At 47.2% G+C, this 18,220-nt stretch overlaps 2 protein-coding genes across 11 annotated transcripts in view; one reads left to right on the forward strand and one right to left on the reverse strand.

Annotated features, from left to right (window-relative positions):
- Positions 1-2,216, reverse strand: ATP5IF1 (ATP synthase inhibitory factor subunit 1). 2 transcript variants are annotated; one of them, XM_089301206.1, is made up of 4 exons: positions 2,104-2,216; positions 1,916-2,007; positions 1,393-1,432; positions 1-260 (listed from the first exon to the last, which is right to left on the reverse strand). In XM_089301206.1, the coding sequence occupies exons 1-4, from the start codon at positions 2,188-2,190 to the stop codon at positions 249-251; spliced, it is 231 nt and encodes a 76-aa protein (XP_089157332.1). In that variant the 5' UTR covers positions 2,191-2,216; the 3' UTR covers positions 1-248. The 2 variants fall into 2 exon arrangements, with proteins under 2 accessions (XP_089157332.1, XP_002716128.5); XM_002716082.6 differs by lacking the exon at positions 1,393-1,432.
- The window catches only part of DNAJC8 (DnaJ heat shock protein family (Hsp40) member C8), a 27,653-nt gene continuing 10,740 nt past the window's right edge, over positions 1,308-18,220 (forward strand). For 5 of the 9 annotated variants that reach the window (XR_016211187.1, XR_016211186.1, XM_070078978.2 and 2 more), the window contains exons 1-2: positions 5,405-5,493; positions 7,896-7,997. Coding sequence is in view for 2 of the 9 variants with exons in the window: in XM_070078978.2 (XP_069935079.1) it covers positions 5,416-5,493; positions 7,896-7,997 (180 nt within the window). In the remaining 7 variants the exon portion in view is untranslated. Of the gene's footprint in view, positions 1,474-5,404; positions 5,494-5,624; positions 5,944-7,895; positions 7,998-18,220 lie in introns of those variants that run through there. The other 4 variants (XM_089301201.1, XM_089301205.1, XM_089301200.1 and 1 more) reach the window with 2 other exon arrangements.

The following is an 18,220-nucleotide window of genomic DNA, read 5'->3' on the forward strand; positions in this document are numbered from 1 at the left end:
TCACTGATGACAATTTATTATAACCTGTTAGTAGCACACAGACCAATGTTAATTACACCAGAATTAGTCACACGGAAGTGGGCAATGACACGTGCCATTCTACGGGGACTGTGTGCACTTAATCGTCAGAGTTTAGACTTTTGATCTTCTGCTTGTGCCGCTCAATTTCTTTCTGCAGTCGCTCAATCTCCTTCTTATGATGAACGATCTCATCTTCATGGTGTTTCTTCAAGGCTGCCAGTTGTTCTTTAGTCTTCGCTCTACAAGGACACGGTGACTCAGGGTTTAATCTCAGTTCTGTACCTAAAGGGATCTCTAAGCAGAGCCTTAAGTATTTAAGGCAGGAGTCTCAATGCTGTGGGAATCTGGCTGGCAATCTTCCTCCCCACCTCCTGCTAATGAAAGTACAGCCCATCTTAAGGTAAGGTATATCCACCTTAAGAAGATGAACAAAATGATTCCTTTTGTCCTGGTTAATGTTATTCTTTTCAAATTCACCTTTAAAGTAGAAAACTCCAGAGAGGTGTGACCTAAGCCCCCAACACCTTATCAGTGGGCAATCCAGAGAACCAGAGTCCCAAAAGGAGGGGCACATATATCCATCTCCCATCCTAACTTGTCTAGAGAAATGTAGAGGCCAAAAAAGAAGGGGTCTCTGGCATGGGCAGTTCTCAGCAGTTCAATTTAGCTCTCAAGAAGAGACTGGTGGAGTGGGACTTTAGCCTAGCAGGGAAGATGCTCATGTCTCTTATCGGAGTTCCTGGGTTCCATTCCCAGCCCCCAGCTCTAGCATCTTGCTAGTGCAGACCCTGGGAGGCATGGTGAGGACACAAGTGAAGTGGGTTCCGCTGCCCTTGTGAAAGATCTGCTCCCAGCCTCTGCACCTGCCCAGTCCTAGCCCTCATGGGCATTTGAGGAGTGAAGCAGTGGATGAAAGCTAGCTGTCTGCTTCTCAAAAAAATTCTTAAAACTTAAAAAAAAAAAAGAGCTCTATTAAAATCTTGATTCACCACCTCATTTTCCCTCAAGTGTAAAACCTACGGGCCCCATTATCTGGCCTCCAAGAGCTACACCTTGGCTCCCTCCTAAGGCAGGTGCTATGGTGATAATTCTTGGAAGGTACAAGGTCAAAGGAGAAGTAGCAGCAAGGTTAGTTCCTTCCAGCCCCTCCCCCCACCCGCAGGTGGACAGAAGTCAGTTTAAGATAGCTCAGGGCTAAAGATAGCTTAGGGCTGGGAAGGCGGATGTGGCGGGCAGCCCACTCCACTCCTAAACGGGAGAAAGAAACTTCCAGTTCAGGGGCGGGCGGGGCTGGGCGGCGAGGGCAAAAGTCTCCAGGAGGGGGTGCGGTCCAATAGGGAGCAGGTGACCCAGCTCCTCTGACCCACTCACTCGGGAGGAGACACGTGGGCGTCCAGAAACGGCTGAGAGGCTGTGAACAATCAGAGAATTTACGTGGACTTGCAAACTAAGGCACGTAGGGGAGAAAAGAGTGTCGAGGGGGTGACGGGTGGGTGAGGGCTGATGGAGTCAGGTTAGGAGGGTCTCCAAATATCAGATGGTCGGGTGTGGACACCGTGTGAAGGATCTGGGGATCTGCCCACGATCCGGGGAGAACTCCGCGGGGGACGGCATGGTAGATAATAAAGGAGTTGAGCCGTGGGTTGATTGTTCTGGAAACCCGCAGGTGGAAATGGCGTGGGTGGGAGGCCAGGTGGCTGTTCCCGCGGGGGAACTAGAAGCGCCTTATAAATGGCGAAAATCGGGGTGTTGGAGGCTCAGGGTTCCGGGAGCTCTGCAGGGGCATGAGACGCCCCAAGGCGCCAGGTAGGGATGGGAGGAGCCACCGGGAGTTTAAGGAGGCTCGGAAGGCCCTGGCAGATTAGCTCTGGACTCGGGACCCGGCGGGCCTCACCGGAAGTATCGCTCCTCTTCAGCCTGCTCTCTCTTCCCGAAGGCCCCACCCGCTTCCCGGATGGAGCCCGCTTTCCCGTGGATATCCTCGGGCTGCGGAGAGAGACGGAGACATTGGTGAAGATGCGGCAGAGAGGGCAGATGGGGTCCGCCCTCAGGGCTGGGTCAGCGGACAGTGCCGCAGCATACCTTGTCCGAGACGAAGCCTCGGGTTTGTACGGCCCTCGCGCCCCACGTCCCGAGCCGCGCCCGCGCCACCAACGCGGAGCCTGCCATCACTATAACGCAGCACCCCGGGCGTCTCCGGTCTTGCAGCTTCTCTGGACGCGCTAAGCGCGAGGCTGGCCACGCAGCCAATCCGCTCAGTGGAGGGGAGGGATAAACGTAAGGATAACGAATCATGAGAGAGAGGAGGCGGGATCCCTGAGCTTCACAGCGAATTCTGAGTGAGGGGTGGGCCTTTTCGTAACCAATCGTTAACAAGGGCTTAGGGGCCAAAGGACTGCAGAAGACGGGTGGAGGAGACCGGGAGCATAAGGAGAGTGTCAGAACCCGGAATTTCGGCCCTCGGACCTGTCAGAATAAGGCGTGGCGTCCGCCTCCAACAACCCTAAAGTCATTATTAAAAACCCAAAGCCAGCCTTCCTATTCCTGACCTACTAGCATCCTTAGATGGGGACTGTACGGCTTGAGGGAGCTGTATGTCTGTCGGATGCAGGCGCTTATATATATATATATATATATATATATATATATATAAAATCATGTTGACGTCAGTGTTCGCTGAACTGGTTTCACTCTCGTCTCAGCCTTCTCAGAGACCCCGTCCTTGAGCTCGTTTGTCTAATCCCCCTGTGAAGTTATCAGACTGAAAACAGTCGGCAGTTAATACCTGCACCATATATTGTTTATTATTTATTTATTTATTTATTTGAAAGTCAGAGTTACACACTAAGAAGAGAGGCAGAGAGAGAGAGAGAGGTCTTCCATCCGATGGTTCACTCCCCAATTGGCTGCAATGGCTAGGGCTGCGCCAATGCAAAGCCAGGAGCCGGGAGCTTTTTCCAGGTCTCTCATGTGGGTGCAGAGGCCCAAGGACTTGGGCCATCTTCTACTGCTTTCCTAGGCCATAGCAGAGAGCTGGATCGGAAGTGGAGCAGCCGGGTCTCGAACTGGCACCCATATGGGTTGCTGGTGCTTCAGGCCAGAGCGTTAACCCACTGTGCCATAGCGCCAGCCCCATATATCATTGAATGCATTAATTCGTGGTCGAATGGGCTGGCCTGAGTGGAAAAGAGCACGAGTAGGAGTCTAGGGAAGGCCTCGCCTTGCTCTCCCTTCCTCCTTCGAATGCATACGACCGAGACCCTCTTCAGGACCATGTAGCACATCTTTGCCTGGGGGTGAGGTGGGGTCCAGTTTCTTCTGTAGATGATATGGTTGATCCAGATGATCTCATTCACGATCATAGAAATACCTTGTTCTTTTTTCTAAGGGTTATTTATTTTGAAAGTCAGAGTTAGAAAAAGAGAGCTCAATCTTCCATCCACTGGTTCACTCCCCAGATGGCCATCATGGCCAGCACTAGGCCAGGCTGAAACAAGGAGACAGGAGCTTCATCCAGGTCTCCCAAGTGGGTGCAGAGCCCCAAACACTTGGGCCATCTTCTGCTGACTTTCTTATTAGCAGGGAGCTGGATCGAAGCGGAGCAGCTGGGACTCCCAAATGGGATTCCAGCGTCACAGGAGGTGGCTTTACCCATCACGCCACAACACTGGCCCCTTCTTTGTTATTCTATGAAATAATAGAACTGAGTTTTAAACTTTTACTTATTTATTTGAGAAGCAGAATAAAGAGATAGAGGGGGCTCTCAACCACTGGTTCACTTCCCAGATGCCTGCAATAGCCCCTGGCTGAGTCTGAGGCAGGGATCTGGAAACTCCAGGTTACCCACATGGGTGGCAGGGGTCCAATCATCTGAGCCATCACTCTGGCCTCCCAGGGTCCACACTAGCAGGAAGCCTGAATTAGGAGCTGGAGGAGGACGTTACTGAACCCCACAGGTGGCTTGACCACTAGACCAAACGCCTGCACCAGGAGATCTGGTTTTTATTGATCATCTTTAGGTTGGGAGAAGTGCTGTTGCTGATTTGTATGACTTAAATAGGACACATCTAGTGGGCACATTTTCACATGTCATGGCAGAGAAATGCCAACGCAGGATGGAAATAATAATCACTTATAAGCCCACTATCTACTTATAATAGTCTGGTGTGTTTCTAGATGATTAAATATCATTCCAGTTTCATAAACTGTAGTTCTCAGATACTGCTATTTCTTGTTATCTCCTAGGTTGAGAATCCAGTGGAAGATCCTGCTGTGGTTGTACAAAAGATCCATCCAGGCACTATGCTGCTATTATCATCCTAATAGTAATAGTAATAATGGAAAATGACAGCTGTTGGTGATGATGTAGAGAAACTGAAACCCTTGTACATTGTAAAGTGATCAGCCACTGTGGAAAACAGCTTGGTGACTGCTTTAAAAATTAGCCATAGAATTACCCTAAGACAGCAATTCTAGGGATATAACCCCCAAATTGAAATCAGATGCTCAAATACATGTGCATGCATGTTCGTAGGAACACTTATTCACAATAGGCAAAAGGTGGAAACAACCCAAGTGTCTATCAATTGATGAGTGGATAAACATACAGTGGACTGTGGTATAAACATACAGTGCAGGTGTAAATGTAACAGAGAACTGATACATACAACACTTTGGATAAACCTTGGAAAGGCTGTGCTGAGTGAGAGGAGCCTACACAAAATCACAAAATATCACATATTTTATGACTCCATTTATGCAAACTAGAATGGCAAAGCTCTAGAGAGACAGGACTCAGATTGGCTGTTAGGGGCTGGGAAGAATGGAATTTTGGACCTTTTTTTTTTTTTAAAGATTTATTTATTTTTCTATTTGTAAGCCAGAGTTACAGTGAGAGAGAGATAGAGGAGGGAGAACTTCCATCCGCTGGTTCCCTCACCAAATGGTCACAATGGCCAGAGCTGGGCCAGGCCAAAGAGAGGAGCCAGAACTTACTCTGAGTCTCTCACGTGGGTGCAGGGGCCCAAGTACTTGGGCCATCTTCCACTGCTTTCCCAGGTCATTAACAAGGAGCTGGATCCTAAGTGGAGCATCAGGTGCCCATATGGGACGCTGGTGCTGCAGACGTAGAGCCTGTTTATGAACCAGATAGAGGTGGTAGTGGCAAAACACTATGTACTAAAAGCCACTGAGTTTTTCACTTTACAGTGACTACTTATATGTTATGTGTATATCCCCTCAATTTTAATAAAAATTCCACTTAGATGACTGGGCTGGGCTGGGCTGCGAGCCCTTTAAGGTTCGTTTTGAAGGGGCGGGGCTAGGGGCGGGCCTGTGAAAATCACGTGAGGCGGCGCCTGCGCAGAAGGGTCACGTGGTGGCTGGGCCGGGGAAATGGCGGCTTCAGGAGAGAGTGGGGCTTCGGCCGGCGGAGGCAGCACAGAGGAAGCTTTTATGACCTTCTACAGCGAGGTGAACACAGAATGGGGACTAGTGGCACCGGAACGACCCCGCTCCGGCCTACGTCCCTAGTGGGCGGAGATGGGGCTTCCTGGCGTGGACCGTTGGGCGGCTCTTGCTGTCCGGCCTGCGGGGCAGCGGGGGCTGGGAGTGCGTGTACGTGCGTGCGTCGGCCACCGGCAGCCGCCGGGGCATCCCCGGGGTCACGGAAGAGGGACCGGTGGCTGGCGTTTGGAGGGAACCGGCGAGCGTGGCCGAGGAGGTGCCTGGGCGCAGGAGAGTGACCTCACGACGCGCAGTCGCGGGATGGCAGAGGCTGGGCCCTTCCTTGGGGGGGTGGCTTAGCTGTCTTGGCCCCCGGCTTTATTCCACACAGAACGATCTCTTTTCTGAGTACTGTGTACTGAGTCGTGTTAGGGCTTAGTTCTGCGATTCACGCACGCTGAGCGTGCATCACGACAGGTAGGCATTATGTTACCCCATTTTGCAGGCTGCCAGCCTGAGATGTAGGATGGTGGGGTCGTCTAGGGTCTTGTTGTCGGGCAGGGTAGGAGTAAGTTTGGTCCAAGCCCCGTTTACTGTCGCCTGTCCCGCGCCTGGTGGGTGCTCGGTAACTATGTGTTGAGTTAGTGAAGGTAAAAGCAGTTTCAGGCTCAGTTCTTACAGGCACTTAACTTGCTTGGGAAATTTTGCGCACGTTTAATTTCCATGTCTGTGGAATGAGAGAGTTCGTATTAAAACCGGAGTTTTAATGAGAATTAAAGGAGCAAATGCGTAAGCGAGCGTTTCATGAAATACAAAACAGAGTTAAAAGAAGGCTAAGGTGGGGCCTCTAAGTTGGCGTGGACGGAGGAGTGGGTGGAAACTACCCCCAGGTGAGCTCGCCAGGGCCGTGAGCTGCTGTGTCGCTGGTATTTCTAACAGTGCTCGTTACATAGTTTCTCCAAAGTATTCAATTTAAAAATGGCACCTAGCATGTCCTTTGTGGTCTCTCCTTTTGAAGTAGTTGAGTCACTGGAAAATGTTGATGCCATGGTACCAAAGGTTATTGGCTTCTAATGACTTAGCAATTATAGGGGAGCTGGTTTTACCCATCCTCTCTTAGTTTAGAAAAACGTTTAGTTTGTTTCACATGGATGGGAGAAAGTTCCCCAGAAGGAATCTCCCATCAGTATCCATGGAATGTTTATTGGGCACTTGATTTGTACTGTGCTGTTGAGGTGTTTGGGGTGTGGTAGTGAACAACAGAAAAAAAAATCCTGCCTTCATAGAACTTGTGTTCTAGAGGAAGCCATAAATAACCAGCTCACAGGATAGTGTCAGTAGTGATGAGTGTGAGGAGGAGGAAAATCAGGTTTGGGACAGAGGATAGAGCATATTTTAGAAAGTGAAAGTTCTGGGAAGGAGTGACTCTTTACGTGTTTGAAGTTTTTTCCGACCTTGTTTTGGCCATGGCTTTAAAGGTGCCCTACAATGCAGCAGGGCGTCCTAATAACTCGCTCTCCTACTCCGGCAGGGACACCAAGGGTGCTTTTTGGGATTATCTGCTGTTTGTTCTCCTTGGCATTGTCTTCAGGTCAAGGCTTTTTTTTTTTTTTTTTTTTTTTTTTTAAGATTTATTTATTTATTTGAAAGAGTTACACAGAGAGAGGAGAGGCAGAGAGAGAGAGAGAGGGAGGGAGGGAGGTCAGTCCTCCATCTGCTGGTTCACTCCCCCAGATGGCTGCAATGGCCGGGGGCTGAGCAAATCCGAAGCCAGGAGCTTCTTCCCGATTGCAGGGGCCCAAGGATTTGGGCCATCTTCTACTGCTTTCCCAGGCCATAGCAGAGAGCTGGATCAGAAGTGGAGCAGCCAGGTCTCCAGCCGGCGCCCATATGGGGTGCCAGTGCTTCAGGCCAGGGCATTAACCCATTGAGCCACTGAGTGGGCCCCAAGGTCAAGGCTTTTTCTAACTCTGTCAGTTAAGTAGTTTGCTCCCTCACACAGCAGTTTATTTAAGAAGAAAAAGTGGCAGGGGTGAGGTGGGGATTCACTTATTTATTTATTTGAAAGGCAGGGTGACAGAAAGAGGGAGAGACAGATCAATCTGCATCTGTTGGCTCACTCCCAAAGTGATGCCTCCCCTGGAGTCAAGACTGTTGGGGTTAAGATTTGAGTTTACAGGTTAGGTAAACCAGTTAACCTCTCTATGCCTCAGTTTGAGACTAACCGATACTATAAAGTTCTTATAGTATTAGGTTGCAATAAATGGTGGCTCTTTAATTATCCTTTAAAATGCTTAGCAAAATATATTGCATATGATAGACACCCAAATAATTGTTTGCTGAATATGCCAGTGAATGTTGTATTAAAGGAGACAGTTCACTTTATTATGGAGCTTTACTAATGAAGCTTTTAATCCTCTTAATTTTAGGTGAAACAAATAGAGAAGAGAGATTCAGTTCTTACGTCCAAAAATCAGATTGAAAGGTTGACGCGTCCTGGTTCCTCTTACTTCAATTTGAATCCATTTGAGGTAAGCTGACTGATGTTGTTCTGCCTGTGTGGTGGGGAGCTTTTTGTGGCAGCACACAGACTAATACCACAGCACACACCTGGCTTCTAGCATAGCTGGAACTGAATGGATTCCAGCTGTGGACCGTGATGGAGTCTGTGTAATGGTTAGGTTGGTTTTATTGTGAGCAGAGTTGGAAAGGCAGCATGGTAAGAGAAATTAGCTGATCTTTGCCCTGTCATGTGTTCTCCATTGACTTGTAGCAACCCAAATGCACAAGGGTTTCTTTTCAGATGTGAAAATGTAGCTCTTGGTACCTTTAGGTTCTGGTTTAGGCTGCTTGTTAAGACTTTTAGTTTCATAGCAATCCGAAAAACAGCAAATACCCAACAACAACAAAAGAAAGATCATAAGATTTTAGACAAGGGAACACATTTGATTTCCTTAATTTTATCACTTTACACTTTTCCTGATGATAAAAATAATTTTTTATATGAAACTTTAAATACTGAGAAAAGAATACTTGTGTATACACTCACCTAAGAGAAATAGCCTCTCCTATTTATACTCTCTTCTATTTAAAACCAAGAGAATCATACCCTTCGAGTCTTTTTTTTTTTTTTTTTTTTTTTAAAGATTTATTTATTTGAAAGAGTTACAGAGAGGTAGAGGCAGAGAGAAAGGTCTTCCATCTGCTGGTTCACACCCCAAACGGCTGCAAGGACCAGGGCTGCGCCACTCTGAAGCCAGGAGCCAGGAGCTTCTTCCAGGTCTCCCATGTGGGTACAGGGGCCCAAGGACTTGGGCCATCCTCCACTGCTTTCCCAGGCCATAGCAGAAAGCTGGATTGAAAGTGGAGCAGCTGGGATTTGAACAGGTGTTCGTATGGGATGCCGGCACTGCAGGTGCATCTTTACTTGCTATGACAGCACCAGCCCTGCTTCAAGTCTTTAAATGCTATATTGCTACAGAAAATATTTTCCTGCAACATTCAAAAAAGTCTGTATAATGCATTTAATCAGTTCTTTTAGTGTGGAGTATTTACACTAACCTCTGCTCATGTTCATACGTGATTTTGAAATCAGTAGTTACATCTCAGAAATAATAGTCATTGAGCACTTATCACCTTCTATGCTTTTTCTTTACCTTTTTTTAATGTGGGAAAATATATATAACATTACCATTTTAGTCATTTTTAGGTGTACAGTTTAGTGGTGTTAAGTACATTTCCCAGTGTTGTGCAGCCATCATTACTGTTCATTTCTAGAACTTTCTCAGCACTCTAAACAGTAACTCAGAACTTAATAAACAAATACTCCCCTTCCCACCCCACTGCTGCTCTTGGTGATCTCTAGTCTGTTTTTTTGTCTCTGAATTTGCCTATTTAAGTACCCTATATTATGATATCATGTGATATTTTTCTTTTCGTTTGGCTTATTTCACTTGGCATGATTTCAGAGTTCATTATTTCTGGTCTTTAATTTTTCAAGGATGTTTTTCATTTTGAAAGAAACTCAGATTTACAAAAATTTTCAAATACAGTAGAAGACTTTCCCTTGAACTATTTAAGAATTTGTTGTCGATATGGTTGATCAGCCTGACATTCTATAGTGTGGTTTTCCTGCAAATTACAGTATGTTGATCAAAGTCAGGAAATGAACATTGATAACATTCCTTTATCGATTCATTGTTCCATCCTTAATCACATTAGAATGTCAGCAGCTGTCCCAGTTTTGCCTTTTGTGGTGGAGGGAGCCAGTCCAAGATCTCCTGTTCAGCCTGGTTGTCAGGCCTCTGGTCTCCTTCAGGGTGTAATGCTTCCTCAGTCTCCCTTGACTCAGGACCTTGAGGCTCTGAGGATTAAAGGCCAGTTACTTTGTAGCATGTCTCAGCTTGGGTTGTCAGATCTTTCCTGTGTCAGGTTCAGTCCCTGCAGTGTTGACAAGAATATTACAGAGGTGATGTTAGCGTTGTGTTTATCATCCATGAAGTGGTAGATGGTTTTGATTTATTCCATTACTGTGAGGTGAACTTGATCACTTACAAAAGAGGTTTCTTCCGGATTTTTTTTTTTTGAGATGTATTTATTTATTTGAAAGGCAGAGACACAGAGAAGGAGAGAGAAAGATCTTCCATCCTCTGGTTCACTCTCCAAGTAGCCACAATGTCCAGGGCTGGGCAAGGCCGAAGCCAGGAGCCTGGAGCTTCTTGCAGGTGTCCCTCTTGGTTGCAGGGACCCAAGGGCTTGGGCCATCTTTCACTGCTTTCCCGGGCCCATTAGCAGGGAGCTGGATAGGAAGTGGAGCAACTTAGTCTCAATTGGTGTACATATGGGATCTGACACTGCAGGCAGAGGCTTAACCTCTGCCACAACGCTGACCTCCCAGATTGCTTCCGCAAGGTACTTTCCCCCGATTTGTAAGAAGTATTTTATGGGGAGATACGTGGAAAATATGTAAATATCCTGTCTGTGTAAAAGTTTTAGTTTATTCCTTTATTTATCCATATGGATTTGGGGTTCTCTATTTCACTCACTGAGTTGTAAGATTTATTTTATTTATGTGAAAGGCAGAGTTACAGAAAGAAGGAGAGACAGATCTTCCATCTGCTGGTTCATTCCCCAGTTGGAAGCAATGGCCAGGGCTGGTCCAAGCCGAAGCCAGGAGCCAGAAGCCTGCTCCAGGTCTTCCATGTGAGTGGCAGGGGCCCCGACACTTGAGCCATCTTCCCTGCCTTCCCAGGCACATTAGCAGGGAACTGGATTAGAAGTGGAGCAACAAAGACATAAACCAGCACCCATATGGGATTTTTGCATTTCAGGTTGTGGCTTAACCTGTTATGCCATAACACCAGCCCTCACTGAGTTATAATTCAGCATTTCTTCTCTTTCTTCCTTTTATTTTATTTTTTGACAGGCAGAGTGGACAGTGAGAGAAACAGAGAGAAAGGTCTTCCTTTTGCCGTTGGTTCACCCTCCAATGGCTGCCATGGCCGGCGCGTGGCCAGCGCACCGCACTGATCCAAAGGCAGGAGCCAGGTGCTTCTCCTGGTCTCCCATGGGGTGCAGGGCCCAAGCACTTGGGCCATCCTCCACTGCACTCCCTGACCACAGCAGAGAGCTGGCCTGGAAGAGGGGCAACCGGGACAGAATCCGGCACCCGGACTGGGACTAGAACCTGGGGTGCCGGCGCCGCTAGGCGGAGGATTAGCCTGTTGAGCTGCGGCACCGGCCTATTTTTTTTTTTTTTTAATATTTATTTTGTTTATTTGAAAGAGAGGCAGAGACAGAGAAACTTGAAGTGTAGTCCCTCCCCCCCACCACCACTTTTTTATTGTGGTAAAATACAACAGAATTTATCATCTTAACTATTTAATTTAGAAAAAATTTTTAAAGGATTTATTTTTATTTGAAAGGTGGAGTAACAAATCTTCCATCCTCTTGTTCACCTCCCAGTGGGCTGCAGCAGCCAGGACAAAGGCCTGAGCCTGGAACTCCTAGGTCTTCCACATGGGTGGCAGGGGCCCAGGCACTTGGCCCATTTTCTGCTGTCTTCTGAGTTGCATTAGGGAGCTAGATCAGAAGTGGAGTGATGAGAGTTTGAACAGCCTCACTCTGATATAGGATGCCAGCATCACAGGCAGTGGCTTAACCCACATCACCACAACATTGTTCCTATCATCTTAACCACTGTTAAGTATACAGTTCAGTGGGAGTTTGTTTTTTAAAGGTTTATTTATTTGAGGTCAGTGGTATGGCGTAGTGTTCGAGTTCCGACTGCTTCACTTTTGATCCACTTCCCTGCTAATGGCCTGGGAAGGCAGTGGAAGATGGTCCTTGGGCCCTTGTACCCACAAGGGAGACCCAGAAGAAGCTCCTAGCTTGAGACTAGCCTGACTCTGGCCATTGCAGCCATCTGGGGAGTGAATTAGTGGATGGAAGCTCTCTCTCTCTAACTCTAACTTTCAAAATAAATAATTAAAAAAAAATTATTTGAAAGGCAGTTATACAGAGAGGGAGCGAGAGAGAGAGAGAAACATCTCCATCTACCAATTCATTCCCCAGATGGCTGCAGTGGCCAGTGCTGGGCCAGACTGAAGCTAGGAGCCAGGAGCTTTATCTGGGTCTCCCATGTGGGTGGCAGGAGCCCAAATTTGGGCCATATTTTGCTGCTTTCCTAGGTTCATTATTAGGGAGCTAGATCATAAGTGGAACAGTTGGGACATGAACTGGTGCCTATATCGGGTGCAGGTGCTTCAGGTAGAGGCTTAACCCGTTACACCACAGCACTGGCCTCTTCTGTTTCTCTTTAAGGATTTTATTGGGGCCGGTGCTGTGGCGTAGCTGGTGGAGCTGCCGCCTGCAGTGCTGGCATCCCATATGGACACCTGTTTGAATCCTGGCTGCTGCAATTCTGACCCAGCTCTCTGCTATGGCCTGGGAAAGAAGTAGAAGATGGCCCAAGTCGTTGGGCCCCTGCACCCATGTGGGAGACCTGGAAGTAGCTCCTGGCTCCTGGCTTTGGATCGGCATAGCTCTGGCCATTGCAACTAATTGGGGAATGAATGGATGGAAGATCTCTCTCTACCTCTCTTTCTCTCTCTCTGTAACTCTTGACTTTCAAATAAATAAATAAATCTTTAAAGGAAAAGATTTTACTTGTTATTTATTTTCAAGGCAGAGTTACAGAGAGAGAGGGAGACACAGAGATAGACCTTGCATCAACTGGTTCACTCCCCATATTGGCTGCAACAGTCAGGGCTGGGCCAGGCCAAAAGCAGGAACTTGGAACTCCATCTGGGTCTCCCTCATGAATGTAGGGGCTCAAGTACTTGGGTCATCCACCACTGCTTTCCTGGGTGCATTAGCAGAGAGCTGAATCAGAAGTGGAACAGCCAGGACTTGAACCAGCACTCTGCCAGCATGGGATGCCAGCTTTGCAAGTGGCAGCTTAGGCTACTGCTCCACATCGCTGGCCCTAGTGGTTTCTGTTTTTCCTGTAGTATTTATTGAGACACCTCAGTGAATCCAATTTCCTTTCACAGGGAAGCTGGTTTTTTTCTGGTAAGGAGAGGCAGTCCAGTGATAGCTGTCCCCCTAGCCATCATGTAATAATTTGAATAGTCTACCTATACCCACCTCGCTCAGCAGCAGGGGTACAAGGAAGAAGTTAGAGTAGGACTCCGAGTAGTCCTATAAAGGAGTCCTTACCCAGGGAGTTGTGTGTGTGCATGTGTTTTCCTTCTTGCCGCCTCTTCAGCTCCCTGTGTGGTCACGTTTCTAACTGTTGGCCATTATGTAATCAGCTGTCCTGTGTGTTCTGCTGTTACTTTTATGTTAAGAGCCCTCCCTACTTCCTTAAGTTTAGATGAGCCTGGGTCCCCTGCTCAATTCTCTCTTCTTTATATTATTTTAAAAATATATATTATTTATTTATTTAAAAGGCAGAGTGACAGAAACAGGGAGACACAGGTACAGAAAGATCTTCTGTCTGCCTGTTCGCTCCCCAAATGACCACAGCAGCCTGGGCTGGGCCAGGCCAAAGACAGGAGCCAATAACTCCATCCTGGTCATCCACATGAGTGGCAGGGGCCCAAGTATTTGGGTCATCTTCCACTGCCTTCTCAGGTGCATTAGCAGGGAACTGGATTGGAAGCAGAGTAGCCAGGACTTGAACTGGGTTTCCATTATGGGATGCTGACATCACAAGTAGTGGCTAAACCTGCTAAACCACAAAACCAGCTTCTCTGTTCCTTTTTTTGATTTAACTTATAAGGCTCCAGCAGGTAGCACCATAGACTCTGTCATTTTCAGCACCTTGATCCTAAGGTGTATAAACAGGGCTTTGGAACTTGCAGGTTATTAAGAGGTACACGTATGCCTCAGACTGGATTCCTGTTTCAAGCAGATCTCAGAGGAGACCACTGTTACAGTTGACTTAAGTTCAGGAACTTATCTGAATGCTACAATATTTTTGTTTCTGTGTGATGATTAATTATCCTTTTGAGATCCAAGACTGTGGAAGTCATTGCTGATCTGCAAAGGGTGAGATACAGTAGGAGTTGAGAAAAACCTTCCAAGGGCCAGCGCCACGGCACAGTAGTTTAATCCTCTGCCTGTGGCGCTGGCTTCCCATATGGGCGCTGGTTCTAGTCCTGGTTGCTCCACTGCTCCAGCTGTCTGCTATGGCCTGGGAAAACAGTGGAAGATGGCCCAAGTCCTTGGGCCCCTGCACCCACGTGGGAGACCAGGAAGAAGCTCCTGGCTCCTGGCTTTTGATTGGCGCAGCTCTGGCCATTGCAGCCATTTGGGGAGTAAACCAATGGAAGGAAGACCTTTCTCTCTCTCTCTCCCTCTCACTGTCTGTAATGCTACCTCTCAAATAAAATCTTTTTTAAAAAAAGAAAAAGCTTCCAAGAATCTGGACAGACCTATGTGTTTCTTCAGAGCCATTTTGGTACTACAGCAATTTTATATTGGTCAGAATTACTTGTTACTTGGGACCAGCACTGCGGCGTAGTGGGTTAAAGCCCAGGCCTCCAGTGCTGGCATCCCATCTGGGCGCAAGTTTGAGTCCCAGCTGCTCCATTTCCAATCCAGCTCCCTGCTAATGTGCCTGGGAAAACAGTGGAGGATGGCCCCAGTCCCTGGGCCCCTGCCACCCATCTAGGAGACCCTGAAGAAGCTCCTGGCTCCTGACTTCAGATCAGCTCAGCTCCGGCCATCGCAGTCATTTGGGGAGTGAGCCTGCAGATGGAAGACCGTTTTCTTTTCTCTACCTTTCTCGGTAACTCTGTCTTTCAAATAAATAAAAAATCTTTAAAACAAATTATTTGTTACTTGTCTGTCCATTGTGTATTAGACTTTAAATTCCATGAGAACAGCAGTGAGCACAGTGTCTGCCAGCGTTAGGTGCTCCAGAAGTTTGTACTGAACATGTAAAGCTGGTGTCAAAGAAGTTTGGGCCCCAGGTATAAACCCGGTATCTTCACTGTTTGATACCTACTTGTGGCACCTTTAAATCTTAAAGACAGAAAAGGCATTAGCTCAGCTTTAAAGGCACTCATTATTTGTTGCCATTGATTAGTGGACATCTGATAAAACTTTCAGTAAAATGACTTTTGATTTATGTATACATATACTTTCCCATGATCCCCTCAGTCATGTCAAAGTAAGCTACAGACCTTGTGATGGTAAAAGCCTGCACACTTTGGCATTCATTTTTTCCAAAAACAAAAACTGTCTTTCATGTAGCTACAGCATCACTACCAGGTTTAGAAAAAACATTATTGGGGCTGGCGTTTTGGCCTGGCCCAGTCCCGGCTGTTGTGGCCATTCGAGGAGTAAACCAGTAGATGGAAGGACTCGTTCTCTCTCTCTGTCTCTCTGTCTCTGTGTCTTCCTCTCTATGTAACTTTGACTTTGAAATGAATAAATCTTGAAAACAAAAACACCCACATTATTTAGATGATGTCATCCAGCATCATTTAATCCAGTTTACACTCAAATGATCCCAGTTGTCTCCAGATACCTCCTTTATAGCTATTTTTAAATAATGTTTTAAATATCCACTTATTTTCATGTAGAGTGACGAAGAGGGAGAGAGCTTACATCTACTGTCCACTCCACAAATGGCTACAACAGCCCAGGCTGCACCAGGCTGAGCCAGGAGTCTGGAACTCCACCTGGATCTCCTCTATGGGTGGCTTAGCAGGAAGCTAGATTGGAAGTAGAGTACCTGAGACTCAAGCTGGCGCTCCTGTATGGGATGCAGGTGTCCCAAGTGATGGCTAACCCACTGTACCTCTCACCTCATTGCTGTTTTTCTTTAAAGGTTTATTTGAAAGTCAGAGTGACAGAGAGATTTTGTTTGTTCACTCTGCAAATGACTGGGACTGCTGGGCCTGGGCCAGGCTGAAGCCAGAAACTCCATTCCTAACCTCCATCTCATTTCTTTTCTTCTTCTTCTTCTTTTTTTTTTTTTTTTTTGACAGGCAGAGTTAGACAGTGAGAGAGAGAGAGAGAGAGAGAGAGGCTTTCCCTTTTCCGTTGGTTCACCCCCCAAATGGCTGCTGCTGCCTGCGCCAGGAGCCAGGTGCCTGGTCTCCCATGCGGGTGCAGGGCCCAAGCACTTGGGCCATCCTCCACTGCACTCCCTGGCCACAGCAGAGAGCTGGCCTGGAAGAGGAGCAACCGGGACAGAATCCGGCGCCCCGACCGGGACTAGAACCCGGTGTGCCGGCGCTGCAGGCGGAGGATTAGCCTAGTGAGCCGCGGCGCCGGCCATGTCCTGGCTCTTGTTTGTTCATCTCTGGAGATTCCGTGAGACAACAGCAGGCCTTCATCGTCATTTCTTAGTAGTGCTTCTCAAACTTTAATGTGATGCAGATCACCGGAGGATTTTTTTGAAACACTTATTTTGATGCAGCTGGATTAAGTGGGAAACTACTACTCTGTGTTTTCTTTCTTTCTTTTCTTTTTTTTTTTTTTTTGAAGATTTATTTATTTATTTGAAAGAGTTACACAGAGAAAGAAGGAGAGGCAGAGGGAGAGAGAGGTCTTCTATCTGATGGTTTACTCCCTAAATGGCCGCAACGGCTGGAGATGCACCAATCAGGAGCCAGGAGCTTCTTCCAGGTCTCCCACATGGGTGCAGGGGCCCAAGGACTTGGGCCATCTTCCACTGCTTTCCCAGGCCATAGTGGCGAGCTGGATTGGAAGTGGAGCAGCCAGGACTCGAATCGGCACCCATAAGGGGTGCCGGCACTGCAAACGGTGGCTTTACCTGCTACACCACAGCACCAGCCCCACCTCTGTGTTTCCAGCATGCTCTTCTCACTCTGACCTTTCAACACCTTCCTTTGGTCTCATATACCACATAAATAATAAATGCTGTGTTGAATCCATGAACTGCACTACGAAATCATTTACTTAATTGTCCATCTGGTAACATTCCATTCTTTATGGGGGGTGGGATTTAAAATAATCTTTATTTTCTCAAAGCTTAGAAGTGCATTATAGGAAACTTAAAAACACAAGAAGCAAAGAACAAAGTCATTGCAGCTGGTGCTGTGGCATAGTGGGTTAAGCTGGTGCTGCCCACATGGGTGCCAGTTTGAGTCCTGGCTGCTGTACTTCCTATCCGCCTCCCTACTAATGTGTCTGGGAAAGCAGCAGAAGATGGCCCAAGTGCTTGGGCTTCTGCACCTACATGGGAGACCTGAATGAAGCTTCTGGCTTTGATGTGGCCCAGTCCTGGCTGTTGTGGCCATTTAGGGAGTGAGCCAGCGGGTAGAAGACTTCTGTCTCTGTCTCTCTCCCTCTCTTTAACTCCACCTTTCAAGTAAATAAATCTTTTTAAAAAAGAATGTCCCCCCTCCTTACTTCTCTGCATTTCTAGTGTGTAGTAAGTACTGTGTTCTGCCGGGAGTAGAATGAATGAACGAATTTGTGGAGGTGGGGTCAGAATGATCCTTGGTGAGGGATGTCAACACCAAGATACCCAAGGTTGGAAAAGATTGAGTCCATTGGTTGGAAGCACTGTTGGTCGCCAGTATAGATGTTTTTGCCCTTTGCCCCACCAGCTCTCCTGAGGTAGAGTCTGACTTCCCCAGAGTGAGTTCCAGGCACTGCTTTCAGGTTTCCAAGGTGATCCTGATGTTCACTGTGGCTTGGGAACTAATGGGCCTTGTAATGATAAAGTGACCCTTTCTGGATTGAGCTGAAAATCAGGGAGCTGGCCTGATGTTTCCCTGCTGAGCTGCTGTGCTTTTTCTGTTTGCTGAGACAAGAGGGAGGGAGTGTTGGAGCGACTTTCCTTAATGATTGGAAGAGCTATGCAACGTTTTCTCATGGTGTTAGAAACATGTCCCTAGGTGTGATGTAAACTATTTTCTTGGTAGACAGTAAGCATCTTATTAATTGGAAACCCTAAAATAATATAGCTGTTGAATTGTTACCAAGTTGATTATTCATACTTCCTGAGAATTTTAGAACTGTGTGCCAGCCAGTGTTCTAGAACATGAAATACTGTTCTAGATGTTGAGTATTATATGTAAAAGGGTCCTTCAGAGAGTTCACAGAAGGGCCAGTGTTGTGGCCAGTGCTTGCATCCCATGTCAGAGCACTGGTTTGAGCCAGGCTGTTCTTCATCTGAACCAGCTTTCTGCTAATGTGCTTGGGAAGGCAGGGGAAGATGGGCCAAGTCCTTGGGTCCCTGCCACCCTTGTGGGAGACCAGAATGGAG

Source organism: Oryctolagus cuniculus, chromosome 7 (genome assembly GCF_051225735.1).
Source record: "Oryctolagus cuniculus isolate XC-2025 breed Fujian yellow rabbit chromosome 7, ASM5122573v1, whole genome shotgun sequence".
Taxonomy (NCBI): domain Eukaryota; kingdom Metazoa; phylum Chordata; class Mammalia; order Lagomorpha; family Leporidae; genus Oryctolagus; species Oryctolagus cuniculus.